Source organism: Phyllostomus discolor, chromosome 4 (genome assembly GCF_004126475.2).
Source record: "Phyllostomus discolor isolate MPI-MPIP mPhyDis1 chromosome 4, mPhyDis1.pri.v3, whole genome shotgun sequence".
Lineage (NCBI taxonomy): Eukaryota > Metazoa > Chordata > Mammalia > Chiroptera > Phyllostomidae > Phyllostomus > Phyllostomus discolor.
In genome coordinates, this window is record NC_040906.2 from 114,856,092 (window position 1) to 114,873,027 (window position 16,936).

Consider the following 16,936-nt stretch of genomic DNA (forward strand, 5'->3'; position numbering starts at 1 on the left):
GAGGAAGTTTGAGCCAGTGAATTTGGGGCTGTGGCTGAAACCAAGACCCTTTAAGATAGTCTACAGTAGGACCACAGATGATTTGACAGATTTATGTCTTACTGAATGTTAAGATTGGGAAGGGTCACATATGTGAGAGCAAGGCTTAGGTTTGAAGCCATCGACCCTCAAATGGTGACCAGGAAGGAAACTTCAAGCCACAGCATGGACCTGTGCCCCTTCCCACCTGCATCAGACACTGTAAGACAAACATGAGCACCTCCTGTTCTTTATAACAAAGAAACTTAACATCCTTGAAGTCTGCAACCAGATCTAATTGTGAGCAGTCCTATTTCATAAAAACTTTCAAAGTTAAAAACCAAAACCCAGCAACAATTAAGACATGGTAGCTTTCAAAATCATAATTGAAATTTCATTCAAAATTTAATGTTTTATATTACGTCAACTTTAAAAATTTAAAAAATTTAAAAAAATGTTTTAGCTTCAAGTAATGTGTTCACTGTTGGTTTGTAAAGCCGTATGCTGGTAAGCTCAAGTTTCATTTAAATTGGCTTAATTCCTCCAAGTGGAAAGACTAGCAAATAAAGCTACCAAGTCTACAATTTAAAAAATGATGAATAATCATTCTATAAATCAAAGTGCTGGCTTTCACCATCCAACACATAACATTCTCCCCAAGGGAACTCATTTTTACATACTGTCAGTTTTCAGTCCTGGCTAATTAACACAGTACTATGAAAATCTCTTACACTACTTAGATTTTAAATGAAAACATGCCAATAGAATAAGTATGGAAAGAGTCCACAAAAATGACCGTTCACCTCAATGCTATAGTAGGTATAGTGTATTTAGAGCAATGTATGGGATGAATGAGTACACAGTGTTTAAAGTCAAAGCCGTAGACCAAGAGAATGGGTAATTTAAATGTGGAAGATAGAACCTAAACTCACAGTCATATTTAGAAGGCGCTTTCAGCTGTAGTGGTAACTTAAAAGATTTGGAGCCACCAGGGAGATGCATACCCAGTAAAAAACTAAGTGGTCATGGAAGGTTTCACTCCAAAGAGAGAACCTCCTCACCTAACTAAATCAGTAATTAGGCTGAGGGACCCAGTTACTAAATTTGCTTTGAGTGGTGAGCTTCTCAAACATGCTTTGGTGAAATCTCATGAACTCAGTGAAAAAGTGAGGTTGGAGTAAAAGGACATGCTGTAAACAGCCCTGCAGGTGAGCGGACTGGGTCTTAACCTTCCACAGGCACTCAGCACCATCCCAGTGGGCACCTGCAGGGTGGAAGGGCTGGGCGGGTTCTTTGAGCCTTCCCTTCTGCATGTTACACAGTGCGCTGGCTTGCTTTAACATCTAAGTTAAAGGCTCACAGATACGGGATTGTGTTCTACACTGCCTTCTGAATTTTCTGCAAAGAACTTCAGAACTAATGAAGGTAGCACTTCAGGGGGAACCATTTTTGTGTGACTTCTACCATAAGTTGCCCAGCATTAGAAAAATGAAAAAGCCTTTTTTTAATGTTTGTGCTCTCCCAACCAGCTGGAAAAGCAACCCTTCTGCTCCTAAGATACACCTCCAGATTGGGGTGTAGTATATGGTTAAGAAAGGTGGCTCTCCCAGCTTGATTCGAAAAGGCTCAATCGAGTTAACATTTTAAACATAAAAAGGGTGGTTAAAAAGAGTGGAGTACAAAGTCTGCCTTGAGAAGCAGACGTTTCATGAATGATCACAAATACAGATTTTGGACATTACAGAAAATTTCAGACCTTGTTGGTAAGAATAATTTGCTTTCCTCACGAGATATGAAATGCTTTTTTAAAATCTGATACCAAATTCCTTTACACTATACAAACCAATTTGCCACTTGAAATGACAAGAAGGAATCCTAATCTGTTCAATTCCATGCAAACCATAATTGGGTACAAGGCACCAAATTTTATGAATTGTATAAAATTAGTTCACAAAGCTTTATCAGTAAGTAAAACAAACTCCATCTTCCCTGCCTGCCCACCCATATCCCACCCCCCCCCACCCAACCAAGTTTTCATTTCTGCACTACTGTCGACCTCTTAGGCTTAGGGCTGGCTAGGGCCATGTCCCACTGCCAGCCAACCCACTCCCTTGTTCTTGCACTTGGATGGAACTGTAAGCATAGGAAGAGAAGGGAACTCATACAATCATTGACCCTAGAAGCCTTACCATTAAAAACAAAAATAAACTCTGCTATTGAGTCCATAGGACACATTAACACTTCTATAGTTCCAATTTTATTCATGACATTTAAAGAGACATCTGGAAATTCTTTACAGTGTGGCACCACCCCCCTCAGCCTGAGAGGGGCTGGATCAAAGCTGGCAAGAGCTCTGTCCACTATTTAATAAGAGCTTCAGTTTCTGGCTGTTGAGGGCATTCCTAATCTCTTTTATGCTAGCATGGATGCTCATCTCCGAGGCAACCACAAGTACGAAGGTCAAGCTAGACTGATGGTAAAAATCCCTTTTGAGGGCCAGGGTGCATTCGTCTTGGCTGGCTACAGCAGAAAGTAAACACACCAGCCAACTGCTACGGGTTCCTGGAACGGGATGCTAACTACTGGTCCGGGAGAGAAGCGGGTCTGGAAGGTTCAGTGAGGAGATCTTGGGTTTGGTTTGGCAGCATCTAGTTAACTTCTACCTGGCTCTTATTTTCTTCTCTTTAGAACGTTTCAATTTAAAGTGTAAATGCAGCTAAGAAATTCATCTACTGCCAATATGTAAATAAATAAAGGCAAAGGGGACATTTCCCTCACAACAGCCATTGACTTATGTAGCAGGGATCTCTTCTTTAATAAAAAAATCTTCATAAATACTAAGGTCTCAGCAGCGTTCAGTGCTGCTGCCTCGGTACCTGAGGTGTCTGTGACTGCAGGGCCGCCTTCGGGAGCACAGAGCTCAGTGAGGACTCTGGCGATGGTTTCTACTCCAACTCATTTTAAACCATTTATACAGGGGTGTTTAGCTAAATTAAGTACTTACTTTACAAGTTTTAATCTGCTTAATGTCCTTATAATATTTGGTATAAAACTATTTTAAAAATTAAATTTGAAGGTCTTTTAATTTTCCATTAAATGTTCATTTTCTTAAATATTTCCCCCTGGACAGCCTGAGGGATGAAGTAGATGCTCTATTAGTTCTCCATTTGCAGTTCTCCTTTTTTAGAATAATAAATATTGCATTCAATGAAAATGAGGCACAACTTATATTTTGCTTTCCTTTTTTACTCTCCTGGGTTTTTTTTTTTTTAAATGTGCTTTTCTGTTGTCACAAAAAGTCATCATCAACCATGCCGACTTAAAAATGTGGATCTAGAGAGTGTAGTTTTCACGTCAGAGCCCTGGTAGCGTGGGCGCTGTGACACTTTAAAACAGTGTCCAGGAGAGGGTGAGCCCAGGCCAAGCTTATACAAAGAAGCCTGCAGTAGACAATATAAACCAAATAGCATAAAACTGCTATACGCTATCGCTTCCAAATAAAGCTAAATATTACAGAAACCTCACAGTGTTGGAAAAAGCAAGTTTAAAATATAGTCACTCCCCCCCTTCCTTATCAGGGTAAGCCATTTTCTGTCTGAATTTCTTCCATGTCTCAGTGCTGTCTGGCTGATCCTACGGGAGAGTTTTGTTACAAAAGAGGTCAAAACAAATGCTACACATCTGCTCCAGAATGTGGCTCCATCGACAGTGCTAAAGCTATGACCCTTATTCATTATCCTCTTTTCCCAATTTTCGACCCCTCCCCAATTTACTTCCACATCTACTCCCTTCAAGTGGCAACTGTACTTCTACCTGAATTGAAATATGAATATGATATACTCAGTCAAAGATGAGCATTCATATGACAGGCTGAGGCAGGCTGCCCAACCGTACAATGAGAGTTACGGTTTGCATTCACTTGTACTGGCGAGTCAAAGTGAAGGACTGAGATGGGAAATTCAGTGGGTGCCTGATGGGGAGCAAGGTTTCCACCTGGGCAATTTAATTTCACTTAGGAACTGACCCAGTTTAGAAAGAAAGATCTATTTTACTAGTGCTGGAGTACAAGACAGGGCACTCTTGCTTCTCTGGTGGACTCATTGTGGCTGGGTGAAGAAATGAGAGGGATTATCAGATTTGGGAGGAAACAGGTCAGAGCCATCAGCAGTAAACTGTTCAGACACAGGGGACAGATTTCTTAAGCCCTAGGAAAGCAACAGCTCCCTATCTTGTGGTGAACAATAATGAACAATAATGTTCTAACCTTCCAGTAGCAAGAAAGAAGCTCTGAGTTAAGAAAGCTGCATGATACACCAAGTAAGAACCGGTGACAGGCATTCAGATAAGCCCTGGGCCACCAGCTATTCCCGCCCCACCCTCAAATGAGTTCTGAGAAAGAAAGCCTCAGACAACTGACCTAAAGATCAGTTTAAACCAAACCTTAGACCCTGACCTGACCTGACCCAGGATTTGCCACAGAACTGGGTAGCCAGAGTGCCCTTCGGCTCAGCATGCAACAAAGAACATGTCATGTGCCAGTTACTGATCCCCATGTGAACTGCTCCTTTAGAATGAAGGGATGGTCATGTCCATCTCAGCAGATGTGGAATGATTAAATGAGCAGCATCCAGGGAGGGTATGAGACGTGAAAAACCTCCCACTTGGCATGGGGAAAGTTTGCTCCATGCATCTCATTCCAATCTTTTAACTGCTACCCCCCAAAACGTCAGTCTGCAAGTTTTCAACCCTTGAAAGATACTTCCTTTGTAGGAACAAGTCCTTAGACTTCATCTGCTGCCTTGGAACCAATTCCATCCAGCAAGCTGCCAGCCCAGGGCCCTCCTCACGTGCTTCATCCAGGGCTACTCACATCAGGAGGATTCTTCTGGTGCCGCACGGAGGTCCTGATTAGCACTAGAGTCATATACTAGAGAGAAAACATGGCTTCTCTCCTGGTTGGATATGATCAATTTCCTCCCCTTTTTGCTCTACCCAGCTCCCTCTATATTCAGAAATAATTGAGGAAAGAATCTTCATTCAAGTTACTCTTTTTGATTTGTTTTATCAAAGGAGGGAATTTCCAAATCCATTCAAAAGAAAGCGACTACAGATTTTATGATAGCACATGAGTCACCTGGCACCTTCAGTTCTAGACCCAGGGAGGCAAACCTAAAAACCTGTTCTTGCAGTAAACCTTACTTCCTATAAGAGGAAAGATGTGTGGACACCAATTGTTTAAAAGCAAGCCAGTCTTTGATGTGTGCCTCCCATTCAGGGGAAGGTCCGTGGTCTGCCCTCATTGTTGTTGCTGGGCTGCACCTGAGCTTGGAGTTGCGTTTCTGAGATCCTTGCATTGCCCTGAACTGTTCTTTGAGTGTAAAAAAGGATGTAGGCTTGAGTTTTGCACACTTCATCGACACTGCATACATTCAGCTTTGAGTCATTGCAGTGGACCCAAAAACCTAGGAAACCAAAGGAAAGAAAGGGTAAATGACCATCCAACTTGTATTTCCAATCAGCAGGCAAAACCAGGAGATGAAGAAAGGGACAGAGGAGTGCAAACAGAGCAACCCTCAATTATTGGTTCGGGGGGAAGAGACAAGTGAGTGAAACCGAGAGACTTTCCTGTACACTGGCTTTCACCCCAGCAAACCCCATCACAACACTGCTCACAATATTAACTGACCATGCTTTTTATCCTAGTTGCATTTGGGCCTTTTCATCCCCCACTGACAAAGACAGCCATGAGACCTTGGGTGAAGAAAGGAGAAGAGGAGGAGGATGGGAAATGTAAATAGAGAGGAGTAATAAAGGAAATTTAGAAAGCCATAAAGTTATTTGTTCACAGGCTCACTCTGGCTGCCCAAGGGCTGAGGGGTGTCAAGATCAGTACTCTACTGAAAAGACCTTTGCAACCCACTAGTTGGGTGCTCTGCCTTGGGAAAAAGGCCTAAAAGCTTCTTGAGAGGGGTCCTTGTATCCCCACACCTTCCATTGTAAGGGATATAGTACGGACATAGTTAATGCTCAGTAAATGTCCTCACTTTATTAGGAGCTGAGGCTAGTGAGATTCATACAGTATCTCCAAGAGGTTAGATAGGTCATATCATTTCTGCATAACCAAGAAGGAAACAGAGGTCTGCAGCAGTATCAATAATAATGATAACCTCAAACATCAATTGAGCATAATGTGCTAGGCAATGCTAAGCACTTTTACATGTGTCAGTTCTTGTTATTTTTTAGAACAATCTCATGTTGTTACTTAGTAATATATCAGAAATTTCCATTAAAATTCCATAATTCTTCCAATGGGATTTAAGTGTATGTAACATCCTCCTATAGATGAAATAAAAAGGAAAGAAATGAAATGTGGACAAACCAACCCTTTTCCGTGTCCCCCACCCTACAGAGTAAAGCGCACGCACCTCCCTCTGTGTTGTAGCAATAGGCTGTGTAGTGTCCTGAGCCAAACCCTTCCCGTGATGCATGACCACTGCGGAGAGATCATAGGCAAAGGTCTCTTTGTCAAGAGAGGAGAGCATGTCCCTGCAGCAGTAAGGTTCCATGGTTAATACCTGGTCAAAGACGACATGGACCCCAATCTTCTCTCGATGATTACGGCCAGACCACCTAGAACATGGATATAAACTTCTTACTAGTAAGAAATGGCATAAGTGATCAGAGGTATGAGAGAGGACCACCCCCTCCCCAAACCAGAATTATCTTCTGGAGGGCAGGCCTCTTATAGTACAGGCTTCCCCCACTAGGTCAGTGTTCTAGGAACCCCTCTGTATCAGTGTACCAGCTAGCGTTGTGAGAGGCTGCAGTTGGCTTCAGTGAATTTTTTTGAAGACTCTTTTAATGCATCTGCCCATTTCTTGATGGGTGATTTATGAGCGCACCTGCCCACACTGCACTCAGTGTTCAGCAGTTTTGACCGACACCACCACGACCCTGTGCCCCACCCTCCCTATTCACCCAATCTTGCCCTGAGTGATATTTTTTGTTTCTCAGGATGAAAAAAGTCCTCAAAGGGAAACATTTCCTTGATGTAGAAGAGTTGAAATGAAAAATGGCAGAAGCACTAAAAGGCATCAAAATCAACGAATTCAAAACTCTTTTGAGCCGTGGAAAAATGTCTTACAGGTGTATTGCATCAAATGGACAGTACTTCGAAGGTGACTAAAGTTTAAACATGTAAGAATACAGTTTTTATAAATTCTGGGTTGATTTTTTTTTGAGTGCCCCTTGTATAGGTAAAACTGGGAACTAAGAAAACCTTCAGGTCTTGGTTTTCACACCAATAAAACAATAATAGTCAATGTGCACATATATTTCTTGTGAATGTTCCATGATGTAACCTGAAACTACAGACCCCTAAACAACCAATTCAGGCAAAAATCTTTTGTAGCTTACTGCCTGCCCTTCTTTTGCAGATTATCTCAGGCTTGATTCTAAAGATGACTCTCCATAAGCACAAGCGAGGCTAGAAAATCTTCAAGCACAGACACCTGGTGCAGGCTGGCCAGTTAAATGGGGCCATGAGAACAGAAGCCCAGACCTGCTGGGCCCCAACATCAACTTGCCTCCCTGCACGTGATGCATTTAAATCTCCAGGGAAAGCACAAGGTCCCCAAGGAACCAGCATCCCCTCCCAACAGCATAGACTTGTGTCCTCACCATTTGCTTTTGAAGCAGTTGTTCCTACAGTTTACAGCCACCTGGGGTGCCCAAGAACAAGCTCACCTGAATCTTTTAAGGTGCAGCCGGAGGACCTGAGGTAGCTGTAGATCATTAACTGCTTTCTAGCTTCACTCAGAACAAGGGGTTGGGATTGGAATCTTCGTCGTTTGCCTATATGGTTTGGGAAGGTACAAGACATAGATGGTGAGGAGTCTCATTTTTCCTAGCTGTGGCAGAGACAATGGCTTGGCACTCAGTATGCCACTTTCCTTATTTCTAATGTGTGAACCTCAGTTTTCTCTGGGCAGCTATATGACCCTCTCTGACTACATTCCCAGCCTCACATCTACATGCTGCAGCCATGGGAGTTCTGGCAGAGATGAACCCAACGACTGTGTGGCATTCTTGGGATGGCAGCTTCAGATGGCTGACTCAGTTGAAAGATGCATCCTTTGTCCTTCCTGCTGGTTGCAACCACGGGAATTCTCTGGGACCATGCGGTAATTTTAAGAATGGAAGCCCTGAACTAAGACAGCAAAGCTGAAAGATGGAAGGAGCTTGGGTACTCAGTAACCATGCAAACCCCTGAATGTCCTTTGGACTTCTTTTACATAACAGAAGAAAAAAATATGTCTCATTTTAAGTCATTGTTATTTGAGTTGACTTAACAGCAGCTACACCTAATCCTGATACATCCACTTCCAAATGTTTGCCATCAGCATTTCCAAAATTGGTGTGGGTTTAGGATGACACACTCCTGATGTCATGGGCTTGTTAATGGAATATAATGCAAGGTTTACCACAATAACATGCACATAGAGGCATATGTTAGGGTTCTAGGTTTTTAAATATGGGCTTATAACTTAAATTATGATGTACCATAATATATCTTGAAGAGCTTTTGGTTTTCATTGGAAAGGCCTACTTCTATTTCCTGCTCACAGCTAGTTGTATGCACTATTGGACAGGTTACTCAAACTCTGAATCTCAGTTTGCTTTCCGTGAAATGGGGAATAATGCATGTATTATTAGGAAAAAGGTAAAAAATACAGTATTAGTAAGGGACAAAGTATTTAAACAGATTTCCCCCAGCATGATATGCTTGTGGCATATACAAATATTTAGAAAAGAACCTTTTTTTGGTTTTATATTTTATGCTGTACTTAGTTTTTGAAATATGTTTCTTGGATAAAAGCACACTGCTGGACATGCAAGACAAGGCTGACAGGCTGGCCAGTGGAAATAAAGCTCTTTTAATTTCCCTTAGAAGCCTTCTCTATAACCATTTACTGATGACTGCTGTTATTAATTAAGCTGGTGAATGGATATGAATATAAAATTAGTTAGTGGTCCACTTGTGGTGCCTGCTAATACTTGTCTGTGAGCTGCCGATATCATGGTCTCAGTGTCTGAAGAGCTTGAGATGTGATCCAAGTCCTGTCTGTACCACTTGTGAAAAGGTACCAAATCACAGGCAGATGATGCATCACGGAGCTTTCTGTGATAATAGGATGTGGGGCTGTTGCTTCTCTCAATAGACCGCAGCAGAATGAGTATGCCATTGCATTTGCTAGGGCTGCCAGTCATGACATGTGGGGGCATGAACAGAAAGAGAATTCAAGGCAGGACCTGGCCTTATTTTACATTCCTATTCACCAGCAGATTTTTAAAAATTATTGTAGCCCTTCCTGGGAACCCTGGCAGTGACTGCCACTGTCAGCAGAGGGAGTACGTGAGCTAAGATGAAGGCCACATACAATCTGGCTTTGTTTTCCGAAAATGAAATTCACAAAGAAAAAGAAATTACTGATTCAATTGAGATTGATCAGTTCTGTCTCCATTTGATTAAGCTGGTCACAAAGAGAGGTGGAAGGCTCATAGTTTTGAAAACTCACAAGCAAAAAATCAGTTCATCTCATCCCTTTACCATAGCCTTCCTTCCCTGCTATTATGTGAATTTGCCTAGAGAAATCCCAATAAACTGGCACATCTGGCACCCAGAAAAACAACCCTTTCTTGCAAAAATAAATAAAGGGATTTCTTGCCTAATCTATCATGTCCAAGAATGATGGAATTAAAGCTGTTTACATCCTTCTGCTGTTCCTTACAAGTAAAAAAGTTTTATGAATCAATAAATATTTTTTAAAAACTGATACTGCTCTAATAAGATAATTTAAGTCACTGCCTTGATATCTCAAATAGATCAGGATACGTGAGTCTACAGTTAATCAAGTACAGCATTTCAAATTTTGTTTTAAAATAGCAAAATAATAAAGTATTATTACTTTTGACATTTGTCCTGATTCTTCAGAAACAGGTTTCCCACAATTTACGATTAAAAAGTATGCAAATATATTAAAAAGGACTACCATAAGATTTTTCTTCCTAAAACTTGTGAAACTATTATATGGCTGCAAGTTGATTTCTAGATCTCTGCACAATCCATTAATTTTAGTTTCCAAATCTTTATACGCCAAAAAACTCAAACATGAGTTTCCAAACATTTGCTCTGCATTCCTGCTGTACACACTGAGTTAACAAAAGTACTGAGCGTTACTGTGACAAGACAGAAGGGGCCCTGTATAAGATGCCCATGGAACCAAATGGAAAGAATTCCACTTTAAAATTAAAGCCACAATAGAGAAATACTTCCTTCTGACCCCTCCAAAATGCCAACCTTTCAAGCTCGTGAAGAAACAAATGCAGAATACACTTCCACAGAGCAATGCACCGTACGACTTGCTTTCTTGATCTTATTGTACAGACCTTCAGCATCTCTTCTGATACTTTAAATCTACAAGTTCAGTACAAAAGTACACTTTTTTGATGCCACAGCCCTCAAACAGGCTATGTCACCTGAATTTAGATGAAATAAGAACTGTCAGACTCTATATTCATGGATTTCAGGTAGCACCTATGTAGCACTATGAGGCTAAGTACCCACATTCTCAGAGTCCCCATTTCAGGACCCACACTTTCAAATGCCTCCCAAGGTAACAGCTAATGTCAATCACACCAGAAGTCAAAGGAGGCACTACTCCTAGGGTTGGTTTTGTTTTTCGATAGGGTTCCTATGCTTATTTTTAGTAAAATGGGAGGGAAAACATGCTTTAGAATCACTCAGTATTATCAGTGTTACTCTTGATTAAAAGGGGCAAAAGAGGCACCTTAAACTGATATTCCAGTTGCTCACACCCCCTCCCCCCAGCCCCAGCACTCACTGTTACACTGGTCACAAGCGTAGATTCTCCCTTCTAGGGCCTCTGTCTCTGTGAACTTGGCCAGCATCTCAGTGAGCAGGCACTCTGTCTGATCCAAAGGGACAAACCCCTTTTCTATGCAGTGATAGCGTTCAGGGAATTCCAGGGACAGATCCCAAAAGGGCTCAATGGTGTTGGATTTGTAATTGCATGATATACATGTGACCTGGAATTAAAAGATTGATTTATAGGTTATAACTCCATGCTTCCCACATACATTTTTGCTTGATTTATACAAGACACATATTGACCAAAACTAAGTATACTGCTTTTTAAAAATATTTTATTTCTTAGGGAAAGGGGAAGGGAGAGAGAAAGAGAGGGAGAAAAACAGCAATGTGTGAGAGAAACATTAATTGCTTGCCTCTCACTCGCCCCCAACCGTGGCCTGCAACCCAGGCACATGCCCTGACTGGGAATTGAACCAGCAACCTTTCGGTTCACTGGCCAGAGCTCAACCAGCTGAACCACATAAGCCAGGGTGTGTACAATTTTCAAAAAATATTTTAATTATAATATTAAACATAACTTTAAGAGAATTAGAGCATGTTACTTCTGTATATATTTCTAACAATGTGATTCTCACTGGACCTGGAAAACCATCCAGCACAGAAGTCATTATCTATACCTTTCTCTCTTCTCCTCATCCAAAGCATGCTCTACCAGACTCACTGCTGTAGTACGGACTGCAGGTTATCCTGAAATCAGTCTGAGATGAAGAATTTGCAAATTCCTGTCTGTTTCTCTCATCCCCACACTCCTCCCACTTCCAGTCTTTGCTCCCTCCATGCAGTCCTAACTTGCCTCTTTTTGCCCCTAGTTCTTGTAGCATTCTTACACTGATCCTGTGTCTACAGAGACTCAAAGAACCTTGTGATTAGGACTCCTCAGATGCACCTTTCTTCCTATGGACCCTCAGGGAGTATAGGAAATGCCAATAAATACCTCCCTTTCAAACGCTAACAGCCTAAATAAAGTTTCTCTCCCCATCCTACTCATCATTCTTTTAAAACCTTCAATATCATGCACAAACCTCAGCAGCATAGAGGTTTTACCTGAATCTCTGAAGTTGCCTACCTTTTTAACTTTAAAAATTCTCTTTCTTCATTTTCTCACAAAGCCTTATCTGTGAGTCTTTGCTTCTGTCCCTACATGGCTAAAGATCTAGAAAATGAAAGATAATGGGGAACAGGAGGGAGGCTTGTTTAGGCCTTTGGCATCCTCCTAGCCACGTTCCTCCCTTCCTTGTATATGAAGAATGTCTAGTTAGGAAGAATACATACTCTTTCAAGCTACTGTGGAACCAGAGTTACAGGCAAGCCATTCAATTTCCTAAAACTGATCAAAGGATAGTATGCCAACCATGGGTACTTAATTATAATGAGAATATTAGATTACCCATATTGTCCTTAAAGGTTAGCAACATTCACTGAAATGAAGCAATATGGCAAGTTCACCAGGAGGCCAAACTCTAACAAACAAGCCACCCTCCAACGTCATGGGCAGAGTTGGGGTTAGGGTGGACACACACCTACCTGACTGAGTAGCTGCCCGTGAAATATGGTGTTCACCACCTTTAAGACCTGTTTGGTGAGCTTCCTCTGGGAGAAGGGGATGAGGATCCGGTGTGCTGTGCCCTCGGACTCGAGTTCCTGCTGCACTTTGTGCAACAGCTCGCAGAGAAACTCCTGAGCATCCTGCTGGTCGTAGCCGCGGAAGGCGGGGATCAGACTCCACACGGAGTGAAGCATGGCGAAGGGCGACACCAGGGCCCACTTCCCAGACCACATGACTCGGAATAGGGTGTGCAGTTCATGGCAAAGGGAGATGTGCTTTGAGCTGGGCTCCTTGTTCTGGATGAGTTCTAGACTCCTGGTGATGGAGGCTCCACCATTCCAACAGAGGCCGTCCTTCTCGCAATACTCAGCCCTGTCGCTCCTTGGCGACAACTCCGTAGTGGAGCTGCTGGCCAGCCTGCTTGAGAGCGACGCCTTCCCATTGGTGGCTCTGGAAAAGAGTTGTTCTGTTTTGGAAGGGTCGAGGTTCAGGAAACACTCTCGGAACTTTTGGAGGTGGCTGAGCACCTGCAGAATCGAATTCATGTAGCAGGTGTTGCCCAGGTTGCGGAGGCCGGTGACGCCTGGAGCCACAGCTGGTGCACGACGCGGGGGAAGGCGGCCCGTGGTGGGCGTCCTTGGGGTGGCAGGGCGCGGGGCAGCGGCGCGGGGCGTGTGCAGCAGAAGGCGTGCGCTCTTGCGCGGAGGGGCGCTAGCCAGCTCCTCCAGCAGCCGCCGTTTGACCTCGAGCCGCCGCTGTCGTGCAGCCTCCTTCTTGCGCTCCAGCGCCTCCTCGCGCCGCTGCTGCTCCAGTTTTGCCTGACCACGGGAACTCTTCTCGAACCAGAGTCGCAGCGTCTTGGCTAGCAGGCGCTGGCGCCGGTACCACAGAGCCGTGAGCATCTGCGGCTGTCCCTGAGGAGTGAGCGGTGGAGGGGACGCATCCTCGCCAGAGGCCATGGACCGCAGTGACCGACCTCGTCTGCCAGGCGGGTCCTTCTTCTGGCCCCTGACCGCCAGGAGAGAGCTCCTCAGCAGCTTCAGGTCCCCCTCCGGGTTATCATTGAGCACGTAGTCCTTGCACAGGTAACAGAATACATAGAGATCCCGGACCTCCATGGCAAGAGGGTGTCCCGTTTCTTCAAAGTGTTTAAGGGCGTGGTCCTCGATGTAGCGGCCACAGGCCACGTGCGAACACTTGAGACAAGCCCACACCGACTCTGTGGTCGTGCACTCCCTACAGCACCACTTCTGAGGGTTCAGGATGGAGTGGTCCTGGGCCAGCCGCAACCGCCCTACATGTTTGCATCTATCCATGTCTTAAAAAAGGCTCCACTCTTTCAACCTGCCACAATAGGGCCCCCGAAAGAGAGAGAAAAACAAAGCTTTCAGCAAAGCATTTTCCTAGAAAAAGACTTACAACTGACATTTCAACACAATACTCATTCTCAATTCAAAATTGGTTCCTTTGGAAGTTAAAAAAAGAAAACTTGGTGTGGCAAGAGAATTACAGAAAGGCAAATTCCCTAAAAAGGAAGCATCATAAAATACTATATGGGGGGCCTCAGCACCAATTTGAAACTTTACATTTTCTAAACCTATTTTAATCAGCTAATTTTTATATGAGGCTGATTTTGTGTTCCTTAGGATTACCCTTATTTCACATTGTACCTAAGTAGTCACCAGGAGAAAGAAACTTATATTCTAAACCATTTTTGTACTGATGATGTACTGGAAGGACATCTTCTACATCCCACACAGATCAAGATATTGGCTGTATGAAGAACGGGACAGGGGAGAGGGAAGAAGAGGAGAGACATAGACAGTGTTTCAAACACCAGTAGAAGAGATGAAGACTCTCAACTGAAAAGGCAATCTTAGGGAGGTCTCAATGTATTTCAAAGCAGAGACAATGGGATAAGGGAAAGGTAAGGAAGAAAAAGTTATCTACAGTACAAAGCATCACTTTTATTTTCCTGAGTCCAAAGGACCTGATGGAGGAAGCAGACTGTGAGCCTCACTCTAAGTTAACATTGTATACATCTGCTGTGGCCTGCTGCGTGTAACTGTGTCCCCCCCTCATATGCTAAAATGGTATCCTCCGAGGAGATGGTATTAGGAGGTGGGGGCCTTTAGAATGTAATTAGATCATAAACGGGTTGACCTTCCTGGGAAGAGCTCTCATGAATGGGATTAGTGCCCTTAGAAAAGAGCTCCTTTACCCCTTCTGCCAGGTGAGGACACAGTGAAAAGCTGTGTATGGCTATGAACCAGGAAGTACTTACTGGACAGGGAATCTGGTGCCATGATCTTGGACTTCCCAGCCTCCAGAAATGTGAGAAATAAGTGTTTGTTGTTTGTAAGATACCCAGTGTATGGTATTTTTGGTATAGCAATCCTGAAGGAGTAAGACAATGTCTCTTTTTGAAAAGAACATGTACATCTTGTAGAAAGGTGGGAAAACTTTTACTTTCTTTACTGAAGGATAGGTAAATACAAAATATGATAGGTTTGACTCTTAGGACAAGAGGTGACATGGTTACTGGTATTACATTATGTAACTAAACTACCAAGACAAAAGAAAAGGAACAAATCTTCCACATGATATATGTGAAAATGCTTTTTAAAACAGTGGCAACAAACTGAAGTGTGTGTTTGTTTATTTTTTCTTTTTTTTTGGTCTTCCTACATTGTTTCTTCAGTAGTGTTCATCAGAGAAGCCTAATGGGCAAGTTCTCTAAGGAAAGATACTAACCAATTATTTTAAAAGTGAACTTTTTATTCTTTGGAACCTTGGCACATTCCCCACACCCCCAGTGCTGGCATTTAAAATTCCCTAAAGGTAGCTCCTCTTATAAAGAGAACTTGCTGCACCTCCATTTCGTCTCTACTTTCATTCCCGTGAAATGCAAATGTGGTCCCATGATCATGGGGTCACCCAGGGAAGTTCTAAGTCTAGTGCAGTGCACTCTGAGTAGTCTCTTTAGTTTTCCAGATGCCACTTTGGGCTGGTCCTGTTGCCAAAACCCACAAATACACCACAAGACCAAATTAGAGATCCTTCCCATTTTTCATCATCCATTCCAGATGGCAGAGGCACATCTCTATAAAAGAGACCCTTAAACCACACAAAGGAAAGCAACTTAGGTAATTTCCAGTCAACTCAGATCATGCTTTTCTTTTGAGTACTGTCAGGATTTAGTTTCTACTATATTATTTTTCTAATTATTAACTTGTTGCTAAGTGCCCTTTAAGTCATTTCTCTAGATTTATTCATTTCCTAACAAGATATAATATCCTTCAGAGAGGAGATCATGTGTTATATTTCTTTTTTTATACTCCTTTGTAATTTCAAGACTTGTGGGTGCTCAACTCTTAGTGGTCAAAGGTGCTCTGTGAGAATTACCTTCCCACGCAGTCCAGAATGGTACTTTCTGTAGAGCAGAACCAAATTAAAACACACATTAAACAGACAAAATAGCTCTAACTGGTATGGCTCAGCTGATTCGATTCCCTGCCTGGGCACAGGCCTGGGTTGCGGGCCAGGTCCCTGATTGGGGGCGTGAGAGGCAACTGATCCATATTTCTCTCTCACATTGATGTTTCTCTCCCTCTCTTCCCCTAACTCTCTAAAAATAAATAAATAAGATCTTAAGAAAAATATGAAATAATAAATAAATGAATTTTCTTTTGTCTACTTATTACCAATGAGGTTGAGTATACAAGATGCTATGCTTTCAATCAATTACCAGGAACACAAAAGTCAGTCAGTAATGACAGAATGAAAGGGGGGGAAATATCAAGAGGGGCAATTCCCAAGTTCCTCACTAATATTTTTCAAAATGTATTTCCTAAACCACCTACCAGCATCAGAATTCCCTCGGACACTTACATGTAAAGATTTCTGGTCATGATTTCAAACCTTATGAACCAGAGCCTGGGAAGAGTCTAGAATCTCTCCATTTTAAACAGGTTCTATAGATGATTCATGTGCACATTAACACCTTAGAACCACTGCACGAAATCCAATAAATTATATAGGGATGAGAACTCCTCATAGAAATTAAAGAAAGAATTTTATTTCTCAAAACCTTCCAGTTAGACCAATACTGCCCAAAAGAACTTCTGCAATGATGAAAATGTTCTTTATCTACACTGTCCAATACTGCACCAATTAGCCACGTGTGCTTACTGAGCACTTGAAATGTGGCTAGTAAGACTGCAAACTGCATCAACTTCTGGAACTTTTAATTTTATATACTTTAATTTTTTTTATTTTTTAAAGATTTTATTTATTTTTGGAGAGAGGGGATGGGGAGGAGAAAGAGAGGGAGAGAAACATCGATGTGCAAGAGAAACATTGGCTGGTTGCCTCTCCCACCCCCAACCGGGGACTTGGCCTGCAACCTAGGCATGTGC

General features: G+C 42.6%; 1 protein-coding gene across 1 annotated transcript in view; it reads right to left on the bottom strand.

Annotated features, from left to right (window-relative positions):
* Positions 1-1,056: 1,056 nt before the first annotated feature.
* The window catches only part of USP49 (ubiquitin specific peptidase 49), an 80,588-nt gene continuing 64,708 nt past the window's right edge, over positions 1,057-16,936 (bottom strand). Inside the window, 7 exon segments of the mRNA XM_036025043.1 lie at positions 1,057-5,480; positions 6,444-6,494; positions 6,497-6,648; positions 7,765-7,804; positions 7,807-7,872; positions 10,923-11,127; positions 12,497-13,862. Of these exon segments, the coding sequence (XP_035880936.1) occupies positions 5,290-5,480; positions 6,444-6,494; positions 6,497-6,648; positions 7,765-7,804; positions 7,807-7,872; positions 10,923-11,127; positions 12,497-13,834 (2,043 nt within the window). The 5' untranslated portion in view covers positions 13,835-13,862 and the 3' untranslated portion in view covers positions 1,057-5,289.